At 40.8% G+C, this 16,832-nt stretch overlaps 1 protein-coding gene across 2 annotated transcripts in view; it reads left to right on the top strand.

Annotated features, from left to right (window-relative positions):
- Window positions 1-16,832, top strand: part of Babam2 (BRISC and BRCA1 A complex member 2) — a 375,365-nt gene that overhangs the window by 133,961 nt on the left and 224,572 nt on the right. For both annotated transcript variants that reach the window (XM_005367962.3, XM_026789694.1), the window contains exon 6: window positions 2,097-2,171. In XM_005367962.3, the coding sequence (XP_005368019.1) occupies window positions 2,097-2,171 (75 nt within the window). The remainder of the gene's footprint in view (window positions 1-2,096; window positions 2,172-16,832) is intronic.

The raw sequence follows: 16,832 nt of genomic DNA, 5'->3' as shown, positions 1-16,832 counted from the left end.
TAGATTATACTAATGTATATCTCCTTAGTAGATTATACTGTGTATCTCCTTAGTAGATTATACTAATGTGTATCTCCTTAGTAGATTGCACTAATATATATCCTTAGTAGATTGTACTAATGTATATCTCCTTAGCAGATTGCACTAATGTATATATCCTTAGTAGGTTACACTACTGTATATCTCCTTAGTAGATTACATTAATATAATGCTTTGATCACATTCACCTTTCCTCCTGCTCTTCCCAGATTTGCCCCTGCTTTCCTACCCACCTAGTTTTGTGGTTCTTTCTTTTTCCTCCCACAAATCAAATATAGCTTATGTTACTCATGTTCTAGGATGTGTAACTTTCTACTGGAGGATGATAGACTTACCAGGAGCTACATTTAAAGAAAACTACATTTATTCCTCTCCCGATAGCTCTTTCAGTAGCTTCAGGTTGCCAATAGCTGCTCGACTAAATGTGGAACTTCATGCCACCTCCTCTCTCCATATTGGGCTTTGGTTTGGCTTTAGCTTGTGCAGGTCTTGTGCTTGCTGTCACAGCCACTATAAATTCATATGTGCCACTGCTCTGGTGTATCCTGAAGACACTGTTTCTATGTAATCATTTACCACTCAGCTTTTTATACTCTTTCTGTCTCTTCTGAAATGATCCATGAACCCTAGGAGGAAGGGATTATGAAATAGATGTCCTGTTTAGGGATGGATATTCTAAAAATCTTGTATTCTCTGTACCTTGACCAGTTGTGGATCTCTTGTTACTTACCATTTTTTATAAATACAAGCTTCTCTGATGAGAGATGAAAGGTGCATTAATCTGTGTTTCTAATCCAAGTGACTGGCTAGAGCAAGAGCCATTCTCTGAAGCCGTTTCAGATCATCTGTGGTTTTGTTGTTGTTGTTTGTTGTGTCAAACATGTTGTATTGGAATTCATTGTGTCAAAATCCCAAGCTACAAGCCGGGCGGTGGTGGCGCACGCCTTTAATCCCAGCACTCTGGAGGCAGAGGCAGGCGGATCTCTGTGAGTTCGAGACCAGCCTGGTCTACAGAGCTAGTTCCAGGACAGGCTCCAAAGCCACAGGGAAACCCTGTCTCGAAAAAAACCAAAAAAAAAAACCAAAAAAAAAAAAAATCCCAAGCCACACTATATGCTCGCAGTGAGAGAGGGTGGAAGACTCAGGACCCTTCCAGCTTAGCCAGCAGCTTTGCTGCCTTTGCCTAGGTCCTTGGAACCCCTAGGTCAAAGTAGAAAAAGACAAGATCTGAGTAAACTGGAAGTGTGGGGTTATGGGAGACGGTAGAAGGGGAGAGGAGAGGAAGGGAGGGGAGTGGAGAAAAATGTATAGCACAATAAAAAACAATAGAAAAAAAAGAAAGAAAAAGGACTTACCTTTTTTTTAACCAGGGCATGAGGCCCTGGCAAAACACACACACACACACACACACACACACACACACACACAGGAATTAATTAATTGATTAATTAGAGTTATTTGTAGATTAAGTGTTTTAAACTTCTAATTCTATGTATCTTTCTCATGTGGATTATAGAGGAAAGTACTGAAAACATTAGTTGATAATAATATTAATGAACTTTCCAAAGATTGCAAACTTATCTGGGTTTACATTGATAAACTGCTTTACATGAGTGGGTTTGGTCTCTGTATGGACTTCTATATGTAACAGCTGTAACGGCTGTCTGCATACATGATGATAAGTTATGGAATCAGTGAGGTGGTGTGTGTGCTTAGTGAAGCAATGAGTCTAAGGGCTGGGTTGGTCTCTTCCTGTTTCAGGCTTTTGAAAAATATTAATTCATGTATTTTTTTCACAGTTTTAAAAAATGCAATGCTACTTTAAAATTTTATCATGCAATAAAATGCAGACTTTTGACATTGAAACTGTGCTCTTTTAATAGTTCAACAATTCTTTTTAATCCTCCTCTACTTTCCCACCTTACTTTTCTGCCCTATGTTAGGAAACCCTAATTGCTGTTGTCTGCATATTGAAATAGTTGAGATTTTTTTTCTTGGTTGTAGTTGTTACTTCTCATCTTGTTTTATATTTTAATCTTTTTTTTTTTCCCCTGCAGACTGGTGAATTTTCAGCTCGTTTCCTATTGAAGTTACCAGTAGATTTCAGCAACATTCCCACATACCTTCTCAAGGTAAAAATATACAATTATCAGTAAGAGAATACAAATCAAACTTTAATCATTTAGCTCAATATTTGTATAACTGTTTTTTCACTTTTTGTTCTAATGATGAGTTTTGATGCTTATTGCAGGAATTCTGTTTCCGTTGCTAAAGCACTAACTTTAAAAGTTGTTTAGGTATGAGGGTTTTTTTTCTTTGCAAGGTGGTTATGTATTAGTAGTATAAATAAATTACACTCAGGAAAATCATTTTCACCTAGTAACTTTACTGGGATGAAAGACTCATAGAATTTGTCCAAGGCATCCTGTATATTGAACATGTTCAGAAAAGGGCATTTCATCTTCTTTATGTCCACAGTTGAACTCAGGCACCTTCCAAGTTGGGGCTGTTCCAGAGATTCATCAGTATATATGGTATTCTCCAAAATGTGATAGATCCCTTGGGAACTACTATTTGGGAAGGGGTGCATGCCTCGCAGAGATGGGCTGGGCTCCAAAGGACTAGTTTGTGACTAGTGAAAGGAGCCACACAGATCAAAGAACAGGTTCTGAGAAGGAAACACTGAGCCAGAGGCCCCGGTTCAGCTCCAACGAGAACTTGGCTGACTGCCCTCCACTCAGTTTCATCTTAGAAAATTTCCACCTTCTTCATTTGATGTTGTTTAGAGAGCGGATCATATTTATAACTGTTGAGGGGAGAAACAAAACCCATGTACAAGTCTCCCCACACATTATAGAAATCAGTAACATCAGCCAGGACTCTTGAGAATGGCTGGAAGAATATCAGCGGGAACAATAGAAGAGACTGGGAAGGCTAGGCGGTGGTGACACGTGACTGTAATCCTAGTGTAGGTGGCAGAGACGGGCAGATCCTATGAGTTCAAGTCAGCCTGGTCTATATAGTGACAGGACAGCCAAAGGCTGTATACTGAGACTGTCACAAATAAAAAAACAATCAACTAGGAAACTTTTTGTTTGTTTTTTCTTTGTAACATTTTATTTCCTTTTTTCTTTTTGCTATTATAACGTGATTACAATATTTCCCCTTCCCATTTCTTCCTCCACACCCTGTCATCTACCCCTCCCCACTCTCCTTCAAATTTACTGTCTCTAAGACAATTGCTATTGTATGCATATATGTATAAACACATATATATATTCCCAAATATAACCCGTTTGATCCATATAATAGTACTTGTATGCATGTTTTCAGGGCTGACCGTCAGTTGATGCCCTCTTCTTTGGAGAAGGTCGTTTTTCTTGTTCCCAGCTTTCCTCAGTTGCCTATAGTTCTTTGTGTAGTTTTGAAGCCTCATGACATTTTGTCTGCTGGTAGTATCAGAAGCTACACCACAAAAAAATCTTTTCTGATTTTTGAGACAGGGTTTCATTGCATAACACTTGCTGCCCTGCAATCAATATGTATAGATCAGACTGGCTTTGAACTCAAGAGAAATCGACCTGCCTCTGCTTCCAAAGTCCTGAGATTAAATGTGTATGATACCACACCTAAGTACTCATTCTCTCTATGAGGGGAAAATTATTTTATTTTCCTCTAAATAAATATGGGATTTTTCTTTGGTGGAACATCAACTTTTTAGTTCCCAGTGGACTAGCTTTCTCTTAGTATCTAGTTGTGAAGTTCAAATGAAACTGGAGGCCAGTGGTTTGCCAGTCTCTCTAGAACCTTTGGTCGGGACTGGGCCTATTAGATCCATGATTACCGTGTATAATTAATTTGGTTCCAGCAGTCATTATGCTCTCTTATTATAGCAGGAAGTCTTCTCGGGAACCTGTGTATACTGTGGTGTCCTCCCTCAGTTTTTGCAGCTAAAACTCCCTGTCAGCTCCTTTAAAACCAAATCCAGCAGTATATATGGTCCGTTATTCATATAATCATGCGACTCCCCATTTAGTGACTGTGCATTTGCTCTGATGCGTTGGGCCTGGTTCTTTGAGGAGGCTTTCTGAGTGACTGTTGTCTGTGCACATATGCTGAAGGCGCAGCTCACAGCCAGTGTTTTCCTCCGCAGGAGTAAGTGCCCACATTTCTGTTTTCTGTTTGGATAAGTCTCACTTGTGCTTTGCCTCTATTTGCCTACCAGCCAGATAAGAGAAAAGGTGGAACTTATTAGCCAAAATAGTGAAGTGCTTTTTGTTTTTCCTCCTCAAATTACTCTGAAGTAATTTGTGTGCTATAATAAAATGTCTGCATGTCCACACTAATGTCATTTTGGATCTTTAGTTTATGCAAAAATGTCAAACAAGAATAAAACAGGAAAAATTTGTGCAACCCAAACCACAGCAAAACAATGACATGAAAGCACACGTACAGCAAGCAAACAAACAAGGCCAGTCCCTGTTGTGGTGCGGAGTACATGTTGGGGGCTTTAAGATCGCTTGTATCACAACCTTCAGACATTTGGCTATGCTTTTAAAGAGGAGATTTATTTATTTTACTTTATATGTAAAAATATGCCTGGTGCCCATAGAGGTCAGAAGAGGGCATTGGTTCCCCTGGAACTGGAGTTAGGGATAAATATGAACTACCATGTGAATGCTAGGAGTCAGACCCGGGTCCTCTTCAAGAGCAGCCAGGGCTCTTACCAACTGAGCCAACTGAGCCATCTCTCCAGCCCCTTGCCAAGCCCTTTGGAGAACATTTGCATTACATGTTGCTTGTATTTGGATATGCTCCACTGTCTTAGTTAGGGTTTCTATTTCTGTGAAAAGACACCATGACCACAGCAACTCTTATAAAGGAAAACATTTAATTGGGGCTGGTTTACAGTTTCAGAAATTTAGTCCATCATCATCATGGCGAGAAGCTTAGCAGCATATAGGTAGACATGCTGCTAGAGTAAGAGCTGAGAGTTCTCCATCTTGATCCATGGGCAACAGGAAGTGAATTGTATTCCACAGTAACCTAATCTGAGCATATAAAACCTCTAAGACTGCCTCTATAGTGACACACTTCCCCCAACAAGGCGACACCTACTCCGACAGAGCCATACCTCCTAATAGTGCCATCTCTATGGATCAAACATTCAAGCACATGAGTCTGTGGGGGGCCTTACCTATTCAAACTACCATACCCACCTAATTTCTAGATCTGTAACTGTTTCTGTCGGTATGAAAATAAAGTTAACTCCTGGGTTAGGGTATGCTTTGTCATGATCAAAGCAGTTCACCTCACTTTGCCTAGCAGTTGGGTGGTGAAGCAGATATTATAAATATTGAGATTACATGGGTTTTGTTGTAACACCCTGCTAATTTGCTGCAATGAGCCTCATTGCATTGGGTAACTCCATCTAGTCTTAAAGTTCTTATTACTAATTATACCAAGTGTACTTACTAATAACTCTTTGATGTTAGGATGAGCAATTTAATAAATGTTCAATGATTTGATTTTACTTTATAAGTGGATAAGGTTCTTAATATGAAGCCTAACTTCAGGTCCTGAACTTTACTTTTGGTTGAGCTAAATCAAAGACTTAGATAGATAAATTACTCATAGAACAGCTGGGAGGGCCCAAGTGTGATTATTCACTACGATACGTAAGCAAAGAGAGGGCATTTTGTAATTATGTAATTATGTTGACCATGCAGAGCCTCAGGTTCTGTGTCTGATTCCAGGAGTTTAACCAAGCATCGATGAAATATTTGTGAAAAAGTGCACCTCTACTTAATGTGTGCAGGGGGCTTGGGGGGTTGTTATTATTTCATAATATACATAGCAATTATTTGTAAAGCATTTATGTGGTACTAGATATTTGAAGTCTATGCTCGATGCACATAGGTTCTGTGCAAATACTATCATTTTCTATGGAGAACCTAAGCACCAGGAAGATTTTGGCATCCATGAGGAGTTAACCAGTCAGCAGAGCTAGCCGAGGATGACTGGTCTCTTTCTTATAGGAGAGATGGAATCATTAGAAGACATGGTTCTTAATTCTGATAGAGTGAAAACTGCCTTCTATATTCCCATCTTCATTTTTTGTTCTGTGAAATACTGAACCTCACAATATATGCTAAGAACATGCTGTCTTTTTTTCTTCTGTTTTCCTAAAAACCATACTCTGTGTTGAGAGAAAAAAATTCTAATTTTTCCACTAAATTTTTTATCATGTGAATAAGAACTACTCAAAAACTACAAATATAATACTTTTGAGGGAGGAAAGAAGTTTGTTGACATGATATGTATGAATATTTGAATTGGTTTTTTTAAATTAATGAGCCAGATTTATACAGACCGTACCAAAGCTAAAGTCCTATTGGTGGGACTCTCTTTGGTTATATTGTATAGGAAAACATTGGACGCTGTCAAATGTCGCTGTACTGGAAGGTGAAGTAGCAATTACTTCCTGCTGGTAGTGTGTCTTGTTCCTCTTGTGCTGTGGTGAGACACCTCAGCCTAAAGCAGTTTGTGGGGGAGAGAGTTTATTTGGCGTCCGTGTGCTGAATTATAATCTGTTGAGGGAAGCCAAGTTCAAAATCAAGCAGGGCAGGACCCCAGAGGCAGGAGCTGATGCAGAGCCCATGGAGGGTGCTGCTTATTGGCCTGTTCCTCATGGCTTGCTCGTTCTGCTTTCTTATAGAACCCAGGACCTCCAGCTTAGGGGTAGCCCCACCCACAATAGGTTGGGCCCTCCCCATCAATTACTAATTACAAAAATGCTTTACAGGCTTATCTGCTTATAGTCCAATCTTCTGAAAATATTTTCTCTAGTGAGGCTTCCTCTTCTCTGATGACTCTAGTTTATGTCAAGTTGACATTATACTAGCCAGCTCATAGTGCATATGATTAACATAGCCTTGCAAAAAATATCAGCAGCAACTTTTTCTTGGATAAGAAAATGTCACATTGTTCATGCAGTCTTCATAGTTCCAGAGTGTCCCTCCACAGGATATGGTCAGGTTATAGCCTAGACCAGGCCGGAAGCAGAGCTCAAATCTGTTTCCTGGGATAGAAGTACATGAACTTCTGGTTTCTGCTTTATTTTATTTGACACAGTGAGACTGTTCATCCCAATGGAATGCTTACTGCAATTCCATTCCCCTATAGAATCTGAATGCTGACACCATAAAAATGATTGCTGGTGAAAAAAGCCAAATTGTTCATCTGTCAGGAGACGAGGCGATCATCTTTCTTCTGAAGCCACCCACTGTGGCTGTCTGATCAGTCAGGGCACACAGTATAAAGCACAGTCACTCTGCCAAGTAGAGACAGCAGAAATGAAGGTGAGCCCAGCAAGATATGTTTGGGAGCTCTAGACAGGCAGAGTTACAGGGCATGCCCAGATTGCTAGCATACAGTGGTTCAAACAGCTAGCTAATAGGAAGGCAGCGCTGCAGCATCCCTGTTGCTGGGATTGTCTGGTTGATACAGGAGCAGCTTCCTCAGCCTGACCGTGGTTACTAGGTTAGGCATTTGCCACCAGCCTACTTTCAGTCAAACCTGGCTCAGCAGATGCTCGCAGGGCCAGGAAGGTTCTGGGGAGAGGGGCTCTAACTGGATGTCGTGTTGTAGGACATTGTGAGAACAGTCATGAGCCTGCAAGCCTGTGCTTCATCTAGCGCGGCAGCTGCTGTTCAGCTCGAGTTGTTTTCCTCATGACAGTAGAGCCTGGCATGCCAGATATGCAGATGTTTGTAGAAAGAGCCCAGAAGCTCAGGGCTCTCATTTTTTGAATGTGAAAATGCCTACCTTTTAAGTGATGGCAAAGATAAGTATTTTTGCTCTGATTTATATATTTTGTGTGTATATACATATGTACATGCATGTGTGTGTGCATGTGTGTGTTTGTATTCATGTCAAGGCATATGTGTGGAGGTCAGAGAACAACTTGTAGAAGTCATTTCTCTCCTTCTAACATGTGGGTTCCTGGGATTGAACTCAGGTCGTCAGGCTTGTTAGCAATCACCTTCAACCACTGTGCCCTTTTACTATTCAGATAGATATTTTTTAAAAACTGGGACAGGCCAAAACAAGAGTATCTCTTCATGTTGATCATGACCCATGGATTGTGATAACCTAGGGGCAATGGAAAACTGTTTCCCTTTCTGTGATTCATATGTTCAGTTTGTTATTATGGTTGATCTTACTGTGATGTAATGACCCAAAGATGAGGGATTTTGAACTTGGGTTTTAGTCAGTGTCTGAGCCCCACCGTGTCCCATGCTCCCATAAGCTCAGCATTGGAACCTTCCAGATGAGTAGGGTATGGCTTTGGTGTGTGTTCCTGAAGAATACTCGAGTCTTGATTTAGACTCAGAATGACACCTCTACACACTAAAAATTCCAGCATTATTCATCGTCCTCAGGTACCTCATAATATAGTTGACCATACAGCTAACAGACATTCACCAGAAATAACCAAGTTCCAATCGGGATCCTACATACATAGTTGACTTAAAAATGCAATGATGGTATGAAAATAGCACAGAGAAACCCATTAATCTGTAAATTAATATTAGTTGACAATTACAATAAAAATAAGAAAAACGTAGGGGCTGTCATGCATAGGAGTAGTTGGAAAACTTAGGACCAGGGGCTTGAGAAGAGTCAAGGGACACCTCAATGTAGTTGAGTTTATCCAGTTGGTGTACGAGTGTGGGGACACATTTGGTTTGGGGAGTAGGTAATAATCTAGATTATAAGAGAGTTTCTGAAAAGAGACTAGTGAGGAATGACTCCAGAAAGATGAGTTGGGAGGTTGTTTCAGGCCTCGTTGAAAAGGTGGTCTTCATCCTTATACTGAGTTAGCATGGAGCAGCTTCTGGTTTTATTTCTTTGGTCCCATTCCCTCCGTGTCTGGTCCCCCTTCAGTGTTGCTGCTAGCACCATCTATTTAAGCTCCTCTGGAAAACAGCGGTGGCTTCTTGTTGGGAGCTCCAAGCGTCTACTCTCATGTGTAGTGCTGTTTTCATGGCTCCTTCATGTGAATTTTTAGTCGGAAACAGGCGACCTTCCCCACTGCCTGCCAGGACTCTCTCTGAGCAGTGGTACCACCTTGTTTATGTTCTCTTCCCAGCCCAGGAGCCTGTTCCCTTTCAACTTTTCCCTGAAGAATTTGCTTAATTCATTTAAGAATAATCAGACGCTCAGAGGTATTCAAGTTGGCAAGAAGAGGAAAGGCCCTAGAACAGTGGTTCTCAACCTTCCTAATGTTTAATACAGTTAAACACAACTGTTTAATACAGTTCCTCATGTTGCGGTGACTCCTGACCATAAAATTATTTTTTGTTGCTACTTCATAATTGTAATTTTGTTACTGATATGAATTGTAATGTAAATATCTGATATACAGGGTATCTGATACATGACCCCTGTGAAAGGGACATGACCCACAGGCTGAGAACCACTGCTCTAAGAGGTCAGTGTGGACAAGAGGGATAATGAAGCCAGAGCAAGCATTTTGAAAGAGGAGATTAGCCTGAAACAGTAAGCAAACAAAAGTCTGCACTTAGAAGGTCCAGCTGAGAACTGTGTGTGGTAGAAGGACAGAGGGCCCAGAACTCCCATCTAAAGTTTTAAAACTGTCCGTGAAGAATAGAATAGCCAGATGCTGTTGAATGAACAGCTGGTGACTAAAGACACACACCTAACTTAGCCAGGAGCCCATGGGGAGAACACAGTGGTTAGGGTAGGCTTGGTGTTAGTGAGCGTTTGACTGCTGAGGGAATACATTCAGTCGGCATTTTAACAGAGCCAATTGTGGAAATGAGATGGAAGCTAGAACTGAAGAGCTCAAGTAAAGCAATTGGGCGTCACTGAAACAATAGCCCCTATGCAGAATAATCAGAGAAGGCTTTTGTTTGGGGACCTAAGTAGACAGAGCTTTTTTTGTCTTTAGCATCCTTGATTGAGTGAGTCTTTAGGAAGAACACACTGTTTCTGTTGGCAGTTTTGCTTTATCTGTTGTGTTGACGTTTCCTTACAGTCGGTCAGGAGCAAAGACATACTATTCCAGGACGAGGGCTTTGTTCCCTGTGCACGTCGATTTACGTGTTCTCTGTTTGTAAGTTTCCTAGTGCCTCAGTTCTTTCCTCTGAGACCTCTTAATTGTGAAGGTCGACGAAGGCTGGAGATCAGCATTCTATAGATTTTATAGCTTCTATCTAAAGTGAAGGCTTTCCTCTAAAGGAATTGTTTAAATTCATCATATACGTGAATGTGGCAATCTTACCGATAGCCTGCCTTTGGAAAGTTTACAGCTATGGTAGTGGAAAACATCCATTTCTTTCATATAATTAGGAGAAATAATGATGATGGCACGTTTGAAAGTGTATGTGTGACAGTCACATCTCGTGCCTTGCTGTCAATAAATTGGTAGAGCTTTGAAATGTCTCATTTTCCTGGCCTTTCCTTAGGATTGATGTAGGGGTGTGCTTTGTTCTCCCTGAAGAAGAGAATGAGGTTGCTTAATGACCCTGGGATTTAGGAGGACGGACATGAATTCTTGCATTGTCCTCTACAACTCACAGACTCTTGAAAGTCCATTTAGCTTTACCAAATTTCCAGGAAGGAAATGGATAATTTCTCCCAAATATTCCCTTTCTTTAAAATTCAGAAGCTTGTTAGGGTGGTGCTGTTGATTACTAATATTCTCAGTATCAAATTGCAAAGCTCCCAACCCCATTCATCCTAAAAGTTTACATGTATATAAACTTAAAGGCAGACCTTACAGTTTTTTCTGTGTGTCATATAATTAAATGATGCCTCTGAATCTGAGACCTTTTACTTTTATTTTTTTTTTGATTCTATAAAGTCACATGTAATACGTAGCCTTTCGAAAGACTGCTTTAACTCATTCTTGTGCAATCTGGCTTTAAAGAAAGCGGTTGTCTGGTCCTTGAAAGGGAATTATGAATTCACAGGGAGCCCTCATCTTCTTATCTCAAGGGAAATAGTTTCTGTCTGATCAAATAGGAGGGCACATACTTTTCTAAAAACAGGAATGTGTACCCAGAAGACAGCGCCATGAAAGAAGCATGCTGTTTATTCCAGTAACAAGCCTGATTTATCCTTGCTAACTCTGAGCCAAAATTTGCATTTGGGACTCAATCATGCAGGAACAGTGAGATGGGCTGAACATTTACTGTGCTGGGAAATGTCAGCTGTTTCTTCATTAAGTATGGGACTTGTGACTTTCCGTTCACTGTCCACGTCACACCTCTCCAATCTGGAGAGAGAAGTGAGGCTTGGAGAACAATTCCCTGTAGCTGAGGGCCAGCCATCTCTAAAGGGCACGATAGTAAAATTTTAGACTGATGTGCCATATGGTTTCTGTCACAACTACTCTGCTGTCATGGTATGAAAGCAGTCACATGCAGAATGTAAATGAGTGAGTATGGCTGGGCTCCAATAAAACTTTATTTTCTAAAGCAGGCTTTGGGTTGGATTTTGCCCATGGGCAGTAGTTTGCTCATCTTCTAGATTATGGAAGTGGGTATATCTTTACAAAGGTATCTGGTACGTTGTGCATAAATAAAAAAGTGGCTGTGGCTTGATGAGCATGAGTGGTTGAGTTACTAGTCTTTCTGAAAGAGACCCCTGAGAGCGGTCTGGACCCCTCTGTGCTTGAACCATTTCTGCCGTGGCCTTGATCTTGGATCTCCTGGCTGCTGGGATCATAAGAAATAACCTGTTTGGTTTTCTGCTGTCTAATCACATAGTATTTGTTACAGTAATCAGAATTAAGATACTAGACGTGCCACACAGGATTATTGGGAATGTCAGGGAGGTAAAACAAGGCAGCTTTTTAGCAACTTTCCTGTTATAAATATAAATTTGAATATCTTCGAAAGCCCATGTATTGAATGTTTGGGGTACAGTCTCTAAAGGTGGCCCTAGCAGGAGCTCCCTAGGTCATTAGAAGCATATCCTGAGAGGGGACTGTGGACCCTGGTCTCCTCCTCATCTTCTCTATTTTGCTTCTTGTTTATGAGGTGAGTAGTTTCATTCTATAATGTGCTTTTAGCATGATATATTGTCTTGTTATGGGCCAAAAGCAATGGGGGAATTGATTATGAATTGAAATCAATTACCTTGTCTCACAGTCTGAAGATGCAGCCCACTGTGGCCGAGGAAGTGTGGCCTCAGGAGCAGGAGGCAGCTGGCCACATTGCATCTGCAGTCTGGAAGCACAGAGCAATGGCTGCTGCTGCCTACTCCCTTTTATAGTGATATGTATTTTATATTTATAGTGATTAAAGGGGTGAGCCACTACCACCTTGATTTGTTTCAGCATTGATTTTGTGTAGCCCAGGGTGGCCTTGAACTCACAGAGATCCACCTGCCTCAGTTTCCCAACTCCTGGGATTAAAGGTGTGTGTTACCACTGCCTGACCTCTAGAGGCTTAACTTTGCCCTTTTGATCTTTAGACATAAAACATAAATATTACTATGCCCTTTCTTTTTATTCAGTCCTTGACCCTGGCCCGTGGAATAGAGTGGCCCACAATTATTTTGGGTGGGTATTGTCACCTTAGTTAATATAATCCAGAAAATCTGTACCCAGAAAATCTGTGTACCCAGAAGTTTCTCTCCTAAATGCTTCTAGTTCCTATCAAATTGGCAACCATTATTAACTATCTGTCTCAGTTAGGGTTTCTACTGCTTTGATAAAACACCATGCCCAAAAGCATGTGGGAAGGAAAGAGTTTATTTCATGTTACTATTGTATTAAATCAAGGTAGGAGCTGATGCAGAAGGAATGGGGAAAACACTGCTTATTGACTTGCTTTTCATGGCTTGATCCCCTTGCTTTCTTATTTCTTATAGCACCTGATGCCACCAGCCCAGGGATGGCACTGCCCACACTGAGCTGCACTCTTCTACATCAATCATCAACCAAGAAAATGCCCCACAAGGCTTGCACCTGTGCCAGTCTGGTGAGGGCATTTTCTCAGTTGAGGTTCCTTCTTCTCAAATGACTCTAGCTCATGCCAAGTTGACATAAAACTGGCCAACACACCACCATTCTCATGTCTTTTGTTGTAGTGATAGGATGTTAACTAATGTGACTTCTGAGCTTGGAGGAAGTACAGAATAGAAACAATTTCGGTATTATTTAGTTATTTAATGAGTGTTTGTGTTAAATTTATTACTTATTCGAAGTACTACTCTGAAGAAAATATGTCATTTAAAGTAACATAAAATTATTTTACTTCATTTTTCCCTCTTAATTTTCTTCCACCCAGAGTGTAGAACTCAGTAATTTACCCCAAATATCTATGAGACATACTGCAATTCTGACAACAGTGCATTTTTGTATGGAAACTGAAGAGCAGTCTCAAACTGTGAATTTTCTCATTTTGGTTTTCTTTGAATTTTTTTGCAGTTTAATTTTCCTTTGTTTTAATAGTTTGTTTGTTTTGTTTTTAAAATTACAATCATAGAATGTACCATATCTCAAATGATTATCAGTGAACCTGTCTTCAGTCCTGTCTCATAGAGGATGCTAACCCTGCAAGTACACTTTGTTCTGTTACAGAGCGTGTTTCAGTAACACAAATTAGTCCCTACATAATTGGTAAATAGTGGAAGCATGCCAGCATAATGCAAACATTGCTATGGTTTATAGATGAATTTTTGGTACATTAGTGTTTTGACCACTAATTAATAACAACTGAATGCAGAATGTACCAATGTGAATGCCATGTGAGCGATATATTAAAGCATTGTGTTTTGCACATAGTGTCCCTTCAACTCCACATCCCTCTGCTTGGCACATACTCTATTTAAATGCTTTTTGTTTGCTTTCTTCCCATCTCTGTGCAAATGGAACAACCATACAACAGCGAGCCAGAGCTTTTCTTTAGGGCATCATTTTGTTTTGTCCAAATCTGTTTTTTCACATTTTCCTTTTACTTTCTCTTAGAACTCTGCGATTTCAGTTTTTCTTTGTAGTCTAGCCGTTGATTTTATACTGAAGAGTATATCAATTTGGAGAGAAGCTAACAAAGAGCTAAGCAGATGTTTGTAGGCCAGAAGACTCAATATTGTAACATAATCAGTTTTCCCTAAATTGTTATATAGATCTAATGCAGTCCTAGCAAGTCCGAATTTTAGCAGCCAGTTTTTTTTTTTTTTGCTTTATAAACAATACCATTCAAAATTTCCACTTCCTCCACTCCTCCCATTTCCCCATTCCTCCCCCCTCCAATCCTAAGAGAGGGAAGAGTACCCTGCCCTGTGGGAAAGTCCAAGGCCCTCCCCGCTCCATCCAGGCCTAGGAAGGTGTGCATCCAAACAGACTAGGATCCCATAAAAGCCAGTACATGCAGTAGAGACAAATCCCAGTGCCATTATCATTGGCTTCACAGTCAGCCCCCATTGTCAGCCACATTCAGAGAGTCCAGTTTGATCACATGCTTGTTTAGTCCCAGTCCAGCTGGCTTTGGTGAGCTCCCATTAGATCAGGCACACTTTCTTAGTGGGTGGACCAACCCCTCGCAGTCCTGACTTCCTTGCTTATCTTCTCCCTCCTTCTGCTCTTCAACTGGACCTTGGGAGCTCAGTCTAGTACTCCGATGTGGGTCTCTGTCTCCATCTCCATCCTTCACCAGATAAAGGTTCTATGGTGATATTCAGGATATTCATCAGTGTGATTATGGGACAAGGCCAGTTCAGGCACCTTCTTCTCTACTGCCCAAGGACCTAGCTGGGGACATCCCCATGGACACTTGGGAACCCCTCTAGAGCCAAGATTCTTGCCAACCCTAAAATGGCTCCCTTAATTAAGATATCTTCTTCCCTGCTCCCATATCCGCCCTTCCTTCATCTCAACCATCCCACTCCCCCAAGTTCTTCCCAATCCTCTCCTTTTCCCTTCTCTCTCCCCCTCTTCCCTCCCTTTCCCCCACCCCACCCCCATGCTCCCAACTTTTGCCTGGCGATCTTGTCTGTTTCCAATTTCCAGGAGGATCTATATATGTTATTCTTTGGGTTCTTTAGCTTCTATAGGATTGTAAACTATAGGCTCAATGTCCTTTGTTTATGGCTAGAATCCACTTATGAGTGAGTACATACCATATTTGTATTTTTGGGTCTGGGTTATCTCACTCAGAATAGTGTTTTCTATTTCCATCCATTCGCATGCAAAATTCAAGATGTCATTGTTTTTTTACTGCTGAGTAGTACTCTAATGTGTATATGTGCCACATTACATATCACCAACCCCACATCAGCCAAAGGTCTGATCTCCAAAATATATAAAGAACTCAAGAAACTAGACATTAAAATTCTAAATAACTCATTTAAAAAACGGGGCACTGAACTGAACAGAGAATTCTCAACAGAAGAAGTTCAAATGGCCAAAAGATACTTAAGGTCATGTTCAACTTCCTTAGCCATCAGGGAAATGCAAATCAAAACATCTTTGAGATACCATCTTACACCTGTCAGAATGGCTAAAATGAAAAACACCAATGACAACCTATGCTGGAGAGGATGTGGAGTAAGGGTAACACTCATCCATTGCTGGTGGAGATGCAAACTTGTGCAACCGCTTTGGAAAGCAGTGTGGTGGTTCTCAGAAAATTGGGAGTCCACCTACCTCAAGATCCAGCAATACCACTCTTGGGAATATACCCAAGAGATGCCCAATCATACTACAAAAGCATTGTTTAACTATGTTCTTAGCAGCATTATTTGTAATAGCCAGAACCTGGAAACAACCTACATGCCCCTCAATGGAAGAATGGATAAAGCAGCCAGTTTTTGTAGAAATTGACAATCAGATTCTGAAGTTTATTTCAAAAGAACAATGACCCAGAGTAGCTTACGCAACTCTGAAAAATAAAAGCAACATAAAGACCCACACCCTGATTTAAGACTTGGTATAGGGGCTGGAGAGATGGCTCAGAGGTTAAGAGCACTGGCTGCTCTTCCAGAGGTCCTGAGTTCAATTCCCAGCAACCACATGGTGGCTCACAACCATCTGTACTGAGATCTGGCGCCCTCCTCTGGAGTGCGGACATACATCGAGGCAGAATGTTGTATAAATAAATCTTAAAAAAAAAAAAGACTTGGTATAATACATATGAAGTGAATGTGGAGGGGGAGACCACTCAGGAAAAGGGAACCAGCAAAGGGTAGGCAAGAGGGATGAGGAAAGACATGGAATGGTTAAGAGTGAACATAATGACCATATTAAAATACAGTAATGAGCCGGGCGGTGGTGGCGCACTCCTTTAATCCCAGCACTCAGGAGACAGAGGCAGGCAGATCTCTGTGAGTTCGAGGCCAGCCTGGTCTAGAAGAGCTAGTTCCAGGACAGAAACCAAAAGCTACGGAGAAACCCTGTCTCCAAAATAAAAAAAAAATACAGTAATGAAACCTGTTACTTAGTGTGCTAACTTTAAAATTAATAAAAAAAATAATGGAAAATACTAAAGTATTGGTAACAAATAATCAGCCTGAGCTGTGGTATCTTGTTATAATAATAAAATATAGAGTAAGGGAATATAATATTCCTCCGGACCAACTCTCTGAAACCCTAATAGCAAACTATACAGAGGCAATGACACTCTCAGCTGTTGATCTGTTACTACAGATTAAGACTTTGTTTATCCATCCATCCATCCATCCATCCATCCATCCATCCATCCATCCATTCAATCTATTCATCCATCCATCCCATCCATCCATCCATCCATCCATCCATC

This window comes from Microtus ochrogaster, unplaced genomic scaffold, assembly GCF_000317375.1.
Source record: "Microtus ochrogaster isolate Prairie Vole_2 unplaced genomic scaffold, MicOch1.0 UNK26, whole genome shotgun sequence".
Classification (NCBI taxonomy): Eukaryota; Metazoa; Chordata; class Mammalia; order Rodentia; family Cricetidae; genus Microtus; species Microtus ochrogaster.
Note: the sequence above shows the minus strand (reverse complement) of the source record. Positions and strands in the feature narration are given on the sequence as shown.